The sequence below is a fragment of the Vitis riparia genome, chromosome 6 (assembly GCF_004353265.1).
Source record: "Vitis riparia cultivar Riparia Gloire de Montpellier isolate 1030 chromosome 6, EGFV_Vit.rip_1.0, whole genome shotgun sequence".
NCBI lineage: Eukaryota > Viridiplantae > Streptophyta > Magnoliopsida > Vitales > Vitaceae > Vitis > Vitis riparia.
The window spans coordinates 5,921,225-5,933,089 of record NC_048436.1 but is presented as its reverse complement, the minus strand read 5'-3'; the positions used below and the strand labels follow the sequence as shown (position 1 = coordinate 5,933,089).

At 33.0% G+C, this 11,865-nt stretch overlaps 1 protein-coding gene across 1 annotated transcript; it reads left to right on the top strand.

The window, feature by feature from the left end:
• Positions 1–1,335: 1,335 nt before the first annotated feature.
• On the top strand, positions 1,336–2,814 carry LOC117915898 (deoxyuridine 5'-triphosphate nucleotidohydrolase-like). Its single transcript, XM_034831640.1, has 3 exons — positions 1,336–1,697; positions 1,786–1,877; positions 2,245–2,814. The coding sequence occupies exons 1-3, from the start codon at positions 1,336–1,338 to the stop codon at positions 2,487–2,489; spliced, it is 699 nt and encodes a 232-aa protein (XP_034687531.1). The 3' UTR covers positions 2,490–2,814.
• Positions 2,815–11,865: the final 9,051 nt, after the last annotated feature.

The following is an 11,865-nucleotide window of genomic DNA, read 5'->3' as shown; positions in this document are numbered from 1 at the left end:
TTTTTTATTGCTTTGAAATAAGTAGTTTATTTATTATGAGATTCCATTACAGGCATTTTATTTGACGACTCATAAAAGCCATAGGAACCTGAGTTATTGGTGGGCTTGACATGAGTTAAGAAATCTTAACCTGATTTTGGGTTGGGTTTGACGTGGATTAGACATTTAATAGGTAGGTTTGGCATGGAGTAGCCTTCAAACCTACCTAACCCACCCAAGTTTAGCCTAAGTGGAAATTGCTATAAGAAATTACAAGAGTGCACCCTTATGTACATAAATCCTACGTGCAAGTTATGTACGAGACATCTTTTTAACTCTCTAAAATTCTCCGCATATTTTCCATTTCTTTCATACTAGTATAGGGATATGTGAATGACTTTGAGCTGCTCTTTTTGTTTTTTTTTTTTATAATCGTGAATGTTCGGATCAGTTTACGTAAACCTTTAGGCTATGTTTGGTTCTCGGAAAGTACAAAGGAAAGAAAAAAAATGCTAAGGAAAATGGTTTTCTCATGTTTGGTTGTCCTATGAAAAATATCAAAGAAAATCAAATATAATTAAAACTAATTAAAAACTTATATATTTTTAAATTATTTAATCTTTATATTGATAAGTTAAAATAAATAAAATGAGTTTGAAGTAACAAAAAAAATAATTTATCAACTTTTAATCTATTTTTTTATTTTCCTTCACTTTTTCTTTCCTTCTATTTTTCCTTTGTATTTTCTTTCCTTCGTATTTTCCCTCAAATTTTTCGGGAACCAAACATAGCCTTAGTAACCCTCAGGGGACTCGAACTAGTAACAATTGAGAAGTAAACCCAAGATCGGACTAACTGAACTACTCCTTAGGGTTGTCTTTGCACTACTCTAGAATCTCCCACACTCCTCTTCTAGTTAATGACTTAGGTAGCTCAAAAAATTTCTTGCTCCTTTATATAGGCTTAAGAGAGGGTCATTTTGGGTAGGTTGTAACACTTGGGCTTGTAAGGTAAAGCCCTCCAATGTGATTCATCATTAGCTTAAAATTAACTAACTCATGCATGGGTAGAGATGGTGATGGCAAGGAATGTTTTCTACAATATCATTAATGTTTATTAAAAGACTAAACTCTAGATATACAACACAACGCTTCTCCTAAATGTGAGGTTGTAGATTCAAAAAAGAAAATTCCTGATCTATGGAAAAAATATCACGTTCCCTAAGGACGAAGCGAATCGGACGATGATTTATTTGACCTTTTTCTGAATTGTTGCTTGTATCAGAGTTGGGTTCAGCCGCCGAAACGGTTCAGAAACGATTCCACTATGTTGGGCTGGGCATTTTTAATCCGACCCATGAGCCCATGTACTATGGCGGGAATTCTTGGCGCCATTACGGCGATGACCCCATCCCACGCCGGTGTTGTTATATATAGACCGGATCTCTCCTCTTTCAAAACCTTCGATTGTCAAATTTTCTGTAACTACCTATCTCGTAACCTTTCTCTCAATCGATTGCTAAGAATGGCCCAGCACGATCCACAGTGTAAAAGCCCTGAGATCAAAGAGCCGGCACCGAAGATTCAGAAGCTTCACCAAAATGGCGTCTCTCAAGTCTCCCAATGCCCCCTCTCTCTTCTGAGAGTGAAGAAGCTTTCAGAAAAGGCTGTTTTGCCTTCAAGGGCTTCTCCTCTCTCCGCTGGTTACGATCTCTCCAGGTAAATTTACTTGCTCTGTTTTGTTTTATTTGTTGTCTGAGACCTTGTCAGTTTGTTTCATGATTTTTTTTTTAAATGTTACGTGTAGTGCAACGGAGACCAAGGTACCGGCAAGAGGAAAAGCTCTGGTTCCAACAGATTTAAGCATTGGAATACCGGAAGGAACATATGCCCGCATTGGTATGTTTATTTTTCTGCTTTTGTCGTTGTTGTCTGTCGTTCTGTTTGGCTGGTGAGAAAATCTAGGGGAAAAAGAGAGAGCGTGAGTCAAAGCTTTTTATACTTTTTCATCCTTGTGTTTTCCAACATAAGAAACCAAAATAGAAAAGGAAAAAAACACGCTAGTTTCCCTGTCTCTAAGGAAGCGCACGGTGAAAGAATGCATGGCCTCTTTCATTATCCCTCACATTTTCATCATGATTATCGGCAACAAATCAGAGCAATACGGAATTTGGTTTTAGTTCTTGATCGTATATCTCTCTATTTATACTCAGTGTTCAGTATTCTAAAAGTAGGCCATATCTTTGTTTTGTTTTGTTTTCTGTAGCTCCGCGGTCGGGTCTAGCATGGAAACACTCCATTGATGTTGGGGCCGGTGTGATTGATGCTGACTACAGAGGATCTGTTGGGGTCATCTTATTCAATCACTCCGATGTTGATTTTGAAGTGAAACTAGGCGATAGAATTGCTCAACTGATAATCGAGAAGATTATAACTCCTGAAGTTATGGAGGTCGAGGACTTGGATTCTACAGAGAGGGGTGTGGGAGGGTTCGGATCTACCGGTGTCTGAACTTCCTACGCATATGGGTGGGCGTGTGTTGTAGTTTTCTCTATCCTTTTCTTGTGGGGTTAGGAGTAGGTTGGTGGGCGTTGAGAGACGCGTGGGACAAGCTGGTTGAGTAATTGTGTCGAACAGGTGGTGGGCTAGCCTCTTACTCCGTATGGCACTTCAACTTTTGGATACTAGTAGTAAAGCACAAACATGGTGGGTTAGTCGCTAGACTGTTGCCCTATGGGCTCTACTATTCTGGCAAAACTAATGGAAGTAGACAATTATTACTGTAGTTCAGTGGTTTATATTTTGCATGATTTGAACATAACGCAGGTGGTCTAAATTCTAATGTTGGTGGAGAGTGTGTCCGCGCTTACTGCTAACCATTTGATAGCATTTGCATCATTTCAATGGCACGCAGTACCCACATATTGGGCCTACCTTTTTTTTTATACGAATTGATGCTGGAAACTGGTCTAGCCTTGGCATTTGCCATTTGCTTTACCTATAGTGTTTTTGATACGAATTGATTTAACTCTTTGGTAAACTGTTGATGATATTACCATTTTCTTGATGATAAATATACCAGCCTAGCAAAGCTAAATCCATCAGGATTTGGGTAGGATCTAACTCAAATTCAAATAGGCCCACATATGATCACATTTTAAGAGATAGCACACCCATGAACCATGCAGACCATCCTCCCACTCATTGGGGTCTCCCGTTAGGTGAGCAAATGTACCAGGGTTACAAGAATGCCTGTATCAAACACAACTGAAATTGGCAGTCCCAGTGGCATACCATCAGTTGAGACACCCTTTCCATTACTCTCCATGCTAGCCTAAATCCAAAATAATTTGGCATGATGAGAAGACACTTCTAAGATTAAAAACTCGAGCAGGAGGCCATGGCACACACCTGTTGGATATGTGGGCCAAACTTCTCCAGGGCTTGGGAGTATGGTAAGATTGCCTGAAGGCATGTTAGAGGTCTACCATGAAACCTGGTATTCAATGGATCCACATGGGAGACCCAGACAAACAGCCAATGCATGAAAGTGAAGAAGGAAAAAAAAGCACACGATGGGCCTACTCATTATCTCTGATAACGTTCCTTGTGTGCATTGGTCTGTTTCTGAACCCATGCCAGTGTAATAACTTGGAAATAGGTAAAAGCCATGGGTGGATCATCTTCTGGCACATTCAGCATGTAACATTAATTACAACTTCTAGAGATCATGTTCTTGGGACACGTACAGGTATGTTCTTCTCAAATGGTGCTGAATAGAAATGTTGATCAATGCTTGAAGCTACCTTCAGCAACCCTTAAAGTAAGCAAAATACAATATATTATGCTATCATGGAAAATCTTTTTTTAAATAAAAAAAATAATATAGTGATTTTTTTTTATTTTTTAATGTTTAATAGAAATAAAATACCGTATAAACAAATAACATAATATTTAACACTATTAAAGTTTTATTTAAAATTAAGTAAAAAAACAAACACTACACTCCTGCCTTCCTAATATTTAAAACCTAATTTCTGATGTAATTGGATTCACTAACTAGTATATTGCTATGAAATTAAAATTTTTGAAAGAGCATGTTGTAACATTTACCTTGATTATGTTCAAGTTTATTGTATAAAGCACATGTAGAGGCTTGTTTAAAAGATTTTTGCCTAAAACAATAATTTTTCATAGGCTTAGGAAGTAATCTCCCCACTAGTGGGAATTATAGACTTACCCACTTAGCCAAACCCTATTTATTTTAAAAAGTTTTTTTTTTTTTTTTTTGAATCATTTCATTTCATAGTAACTTTAACTTTTAAGGCTAACTCTTTATACCACTTTGACAAAGGGTCATCACATAAGTTTGTAGGAACCTATTAACTCATCCACTCTCAATGCATAAATATTCTTACTTTCTTCTATGATAGTTATTTAGACTTAAACCCTCAATGAGAGATTTTAATGTTTTCCTAACTAATTAAACTTTGAAAGAGACATCTCAATATTTTTCTAACTACCTTAAAGTAAAAAAAAATCACTTGAGTTAGAACAAGAATTCACAATATCAGTTAATTCAGTATAGAACTTAGAAAAATTTTCATCTTCATTCATTCTTATGCTTCAAATTAAGTAGTCAATATTTGTAGTTTAGACAACAACATATTCATGAGTTACACCTAATATATTATATCCCCCTTCATGTATTCACATGTAGCTATTCTTTTGAATGCATCATGACTCACATTATTGAAAATACAATAAATTTATCGTCTTCTTCATCTATCTTATCCCATTCTTGATTGGACTTAGTTGTACCGGTTGATCTTCCATTATTGTCCACAAATATGAGAGGTTACTCACCATATTCCACCATGTTCCAAACACCCTCTCCTTGCATTATAAGGAAAAATTTTGGCCTAAATTTTTAGAGGGCACGTTGTTATTATCATAGATAAATGAAAGACATATGACAAACGATTCAACTCTTTGTAGTATCATAATTCAAGAATCAAATAGTACGAATTGAAAACAATTAATTTTAAAATTATAACTTCATCAACTAAAAGTTTGATCTTATTATGGATTATCTAAAGGGGGAGTGAATAAATAGTCTAAGCAATATATATATATATATATATATATGATTCTCTACTTTGGAAGTACTCATTCCAAAGTATCATATATTGGTTTGCGCTTGCACTTTTCTTTCACATTCGTAAGAAAATACCTTGTATTCCTTAGTGGATTGGAGCACTTTAACATTGTGTTAAGGTAAGTGATTTGATGCACTACAACTTTTTTTTTAACTATAAGGACTTTCAAAAAGGTTGTTAAAAGAGCTTGAGAGTTAGACAGGTAGGGCAGAATATTGACTATCAGATCATATGCATAGTTCTTAGTCTAAAAGGCTAGTTTTTTATATCAAAACCCTAACTAGATATTCAGAAAAAGTTTTTACAAAGCAATTTTACTAAAAAGTTCACTAAGCTTACAAACCAATTGAGAGAGTTAACTTTCACCATAATCAAATGCCCTTTACAAGACATTTGAACCTCCATCCATGTTTTTCAAAATCATTTTTTTCTTCAAATTTCCATTTCTTTTACTTACCATAGCCATTTATCACACCTTAATTCTTCCAATAGATACATAACTCAAATGAATTTGACTCTCAAGCCACTTAAAGTCCTCTATAATTGGTTAGACCCTCAAAAGACTTTCCAAAAGAAGAAAAAAAGAAAGAAAAAAACCAAATATAACCCAATAAAATTCTGGCTAATTTCCTTACGGCTTACAAGATGCTCAGGAATACTATAAATTGTTTATCCAAAACCAACAACTCAAAAGCCCAAGTCTAATGGGCTTGGCTGATGCAACTTTGTTCCACTGATTGAAAATCTTCTTCCTCCACTTCTCCCCTAGAAAAAGATCTTTAATCCAAATTTAGTTTAGTTCTCCTTTCTGTTCCAATAACCACATTTGAACTCATCTTGCTGGATTTTGGTTACAAAATAGCCAAAATGCCAAAATATATACTACTATATTTTGTGTAGTTAATGCCAAAATGAAAGCATTATGCTAAAATTCATCAAACAATAACATGCAATACTTTATCCAAAGAAAAAAAAAACATCAACAATTTGTGTCTAGAGTAGACTTCTCTCAGGAGAGACCTCAATATTTTCCTAACCACCTTAGAGTCCATCTTTAAAATTAAAAAAAATAAAAATAAAAATCATTCAAATTAAAACAAGAATTCACGATATCACTCAATTCAATATAAAACTCATAAAATGTTTCATCTTCATTCATTCTTATGCTTTCAAATTGAGTAGTCAATATATGTAGTTTAGACAACTTTGTATTTATGAGTTCCACCGAAGGTATTATAGGCCTCTTTTGTATATTCATATGTTGCTATTCTTCTGAATTCATTAAAGCTCACACCATTGAAAATACCATGATTAAAGAGTTTTAACATTAACTTTACTGCCATCACAAATATGGGAGTTTATTACCCATATTCTACTATGTTCCAAACACCCTCTTCTTGTATTTTTAGGAAAACTTTCATCATGAATTTTCAATGGTGGTAATTATTCCCATAAAAAAATGGAGGACAATTGATGGAAGATTTAATTCCGTGGTTCCATAATTCACGAATCAAATAGTAGGAATTGAAAAAAAAAATTAAATTTTTAACTTGATCTATCAACTAAAAGTTGGATCTTCATTATAGACTACCCAAAGAGAGGGCGAATGAGTAGTCAAAGCAATATGCATACCAATATTATATGTGATTCTCTAATTTGGATATGCCTATTCCAAACAATCATATACTAATCAATACTTACACTTTTATTCATATTTGTGATGCAATATCTTATATTCCGTAATGAATCACCTTAACATTGTGTTGAGGCAATCCATTTGATGCCTACACCTTTCGACCAAAAAGATTTTCAAGAAGATTCTTAGAAGAGCTTGAGGGTTAGTGTTATGGTAGAATAATGGCTATGAGATCATGTATATGGTTCAAGAAGATTCTTAGTCAAAATTCACGTATCTCCAATGAACTTAACTCTCAAGCCACTTGAAGTCACCTATAATTGATAAGATCCTCAAAATATATGATTTGCTAGTTTTAGTAAAATAAAAAATAAAAAAATAAAACTATCAACTTAAACTAATACATTAACATAAATTTCAACTAAATTAAATTAAAACTTTCCAAAAAAAAAAAAGGAAAGAAAAAACCAAATATAGGCTAATAAAATTCTGGCTAATTTCCTCACAGCTTGTAAGATGCTGAGGAATGGTTTAAATTCTTTATCCAAAACCAACAACTCAAAAGACCAAGTCCAATGGGCTTGGCTGATGCAACTTTGTTCCACCAATTGAAAATCTTCTTGCATCCACTTCTCCCCCACAAAAATATCTTTTATCCAAGTTTAGTTTAGTTCTCCTTTCACTTCCAATAACCACATTTGAACTCATCTTGCTGGATTTTGGTTACAAAATTGCCAATTTTTCTTCTTTTTCAGTATCCATATATGCCACTATATTTTGTGCAATCAATACTAATAGTATGAAAAGTCTTAAGCTAAAATTCATGAAACAACAACATGCAAAACTTTATCCTACAAATATATATATATATATATAGTCTACTCTAGACATACAAAATTTTCAACCTTTGTAAACAATTTCAATGAACTCAGGTTTCCAAAGAAAATAAAATCAAAAATAAAAAGAAACTAAAATAAAGTTGAATTTTAACGATTCCTTTTGTTTGTTAATTACTCTTAGGTCTTGTTCAATCCTCCTTGAATAGAAATAAGTTTGGAGATTCCAAATTTTACATTTGGATGTATATATGAAAATAAAGCTAAGGTTAGAATGATTATTTATTTTCAATAAAAAATTTTAGAGATTAAATAAAAAATTTTAGAAAATCATGTTTTTAATTGAATAATAAAAGTATGTATACTTCAAATTGATGAATGATATTTTTTCATTCATACTTGCATTCATTCATGTACAAAGTATATATAGAGGGTAGTCACCATTCTAAGAATGAGAAATAATGATATAAGGAAAGTACAACTAATATCCTAATATCTCAACACTCCCCCTCAAGTTGGTGCATAGATGTCACACATGCCCAACTTGTCTAAAAATTTTGAGAACACTCGACTTGAGACAACTTTGGTGAGAATATCAGCCAATTGATCTTCTGATCGAATCTTAGGCAATTCCACAATCTTATCATCCAACTTCTCCTCAATGAAGAATATGTCCACCTCGACATGCTTTGTACGATCATGTTGTACTGGATTATGAGCAATGTCACATGCGACTTTATTGTCACAAAACAATCGGATTGGTTGCCTAGATAGGTAACTTAAATCCTGTAAGAGGAGTCTTAGCCATAATGCCTCACAAAGTCCTAGAGTCATACCCCTAAATTCCACTTTTGCACTTGAACGAGCGACGACATTCTACTTCTTACTTTTCCATGTCACAAGATTACCACCTACAAAGATAAAGTAACCAGATGTAGATCGTCTATCATCCACTGCACTGACCCAATCAGCATCAGTATATACTTCTATACTCTAATGGTCAACATTTTAGCAAACAAAATTCCCTTCCCAGGAGCATTCTTCAAATACCTCAAAATACGCATGACTGCATTCATATGTTGCTCTCCAGGATTATGCATGTATTGACTCACTACACTCAATGCATAAGCAAGATCTAGTCTTGTATAAGCTAAGTACATTAATCTCCCCACAAGTCTTTGGTATCTTCCCTTATCGGTTGATACTTGATTAGGCTCAACACACAATTTTAGACCTTCTTCTATTGGTATATCAACAGGTTGACATCTTGACATTGCAGTCTCCTATAAAATATCTAAGGCATACTTTCTTTGAGACAGAAAAATTCCTTCACTTGATCGAGAAACTTCAATCACAAGAAAGTATTTCAGATGACCTAGATCTTTCATTTCGAATTCTCTAGATAGATAATTCTGTAGAGCTTTTCTTTCTTCAAGATCATTTCCTTAAACTACCATGTCATCCACATATACGATGAGTGTCGTAATCTTACCATGTTGCTTTTTTAGGAACAAAGTGTGATCTGAATTACTTTGACAATAGCCAAAACTCATTGACTTTGACAATTCCAAACCATGCTCTCGGGGATTGCTTTAACCCATATAATGACTTCTTCAATTTGCACACCTTCTGACGTTGCTTTTCTGACACCATGCATCTTGGTGGAAGATCCATGTATACTTCTTCAGATAACTCGCCATGAAGAAATACATTTTTCACATCGAACTGTTGTAATGGTCAATCTAGGTTTGCAACTAAAGACAGTAATACTCGAACTATGTTGATCTTAGCTACAAGTGTAAATGTCTTTGTGTAGTCAATTCCATAAGTTTGAGTGTACCCTTTTGCTACCAGTCTTGCTTTAAATTGTTCAATACTACCATATACCTACTTCACAATATAGATCCAACGACACCCAACTAGCTACTTTCCTGGTGGACATTCTACGAGTTCCCTTGTTTCATTTTTCTGTAATGATTTCATTTCTTCATTCATGACTACTTTCCACCTTGGATCAGCTAAGGCTTCCTACACACTATTAGGAATAGCTACAGTAGATAATTGATTTACAAATGACTTATTTGATTCAAACAAATGATGGTTAGACACATAGTTGCTCATGAGATATTTGACTTTGGTAGACAATTCAAGTTCATATGTGGGTTTAGGAATATCTCTATTATGACGGTATGGTAACCGTTTCATGAATGGATCAGGTTTCAAATTAAAAACACCCTCAACAGACGACGATTGGTTTGGTATTTCAGTGAAGGCATCTTCAGACCCAAATTGTTCAGATGGTTCAATTGTACCGTCTCTCCCATCTTCTATCACTTCTTCAACTTCTGGGTGGTTATTACTACTTGGTTCAAGAGTTGTACCACTCATATCCAATTCATCCGCTTCCTAGTTCACTAGTTCAGATTGTCCAGATGCATCATCCTCAGAGATATGATAATCATAATCGAGAGTTTGAATTTCCTTATGGTACCAACTTCAAATTGATGAATGATATTTTTTCATTCATACTTTCATTCGTTCATGTACAAAGTATGTATATAGAGGGTAGTCACCATTCTAAGAATGAGAAATAATGATTTAAGGAAAGGATGATATTAGGAAAGAATGATACAAAGAAAACACAACTAATATCTTAATATCTCAATAAGTATGTAATGAAAATTTTGACTCATTTACACCTTAAAAAAATTAAATTTTATTTGTTTTTAAATTCATTTAAAATAAAATAGTATTAACAATTATTAAAATTTATTTTTAATAAAATAAATCAATTATGCTTTAATAAGATGTTAATATCCATATTTTTATAATACTTATAAAAAATATAATTTATGATTTTATTATAATATTACTATTCATACCTTATTAAAAAAATATTTACTTTTTTAATTTATTCATAATTATAAAAATATTTTTATTTTAAAAAGACTTGAATTAAATTAAGTTTATACTATATGAATGGAACTTATATATTTTTTTTTACAAAATCTAAATAAGAAATAATAATTTATCCAAAAATGTTTTTAGTTTTTAAATTTTTGAAAAACGTTTTTAAAAGTAACTTATATTAGAAAATCAAAATTCTCCAAAGGGATGAATTAAAATCTCACTTAAGTAAAATTTCATTCCCTTCGAAATTATTTTCTATTTCATTTTTATCCTCATCTAAATTATCCAAACATAAAAATAAATATGAAAGTAAATAAGATATGGAATCCTATCATTCCCAATTACCAAATATGACTTTACGAGCTTGATCAGAGGGTATAGTAAGAAGAATTAATACATGGAATAGAAATATAGTCATGCATGTAAAGTCATGTTTGGGAGAGAAAAAGGGGTAAGAGAAGATGGGAGAGAAAATCGAGGCATGACAAAGAAACGCATTAAATTACAATCCCGAAGCAATCTTTACCATTGTCTACTCTTTTCCCCCCTTCTTTTCTTTCTTTTCCGACTGTTTATTCTTTTTCAATCTCATCTTTTCTTCTTTTCAGGGAAAACAAAAAAGAAAATCCCTAGATTCCACATCATGGAAACTTCAAACCCCAAAGTTCGAAATGACTGCTCCATACTCCATACCCTTCTCCATCCATTTCATATTCACCCTCTTCATTCCTTGAGAGCTTAATCCAAATATCCTTCAAATTTTCATTTAACATCTGAGAATTCCTTCAAACATGACTAATATATTTTCAATAGATGTGGGGGAAAATCCTTTGAAAATAATAAGATTGGATTAAACTAAGAAATTTACTTTAAACTTTAGTAGAATTCAGGTTTATAAAATATAAATTTTAAATAGTGATTGAAAAATAATTAATATTTCATGTAATTTTTTTGGGTCAAATATACTACTTTTTTATGATATAAATATTCATTTTTATTATCTTAAATACTATTTTTGAGTGAGGAATGTATGAAACTTGAATTAGAGGGTCTTATTTTATAATTATTTTTATATAATAACGTGAAAACACATTTTTTTCAAAATAAATTAAAATGATGAGCTGCCTCAAGTGGTTGAAATTTTTTCATCTTTATCATATTTTGCAGTTTAGTTTTTGGTAAGGTGATTCAAGTAGTTCAAAAATTGGATTCTTCAGAGAGAGAGAGAAAGAAATGGCATGATTTTTCTTTATGAATTTTGGTTTGTGCTTTTCTATATGTAGGTAGAGAGATAGAGACAGAGAAAACATTCTGAAGTGCGCGAGAAGAGTGGGTCACTGGAATTC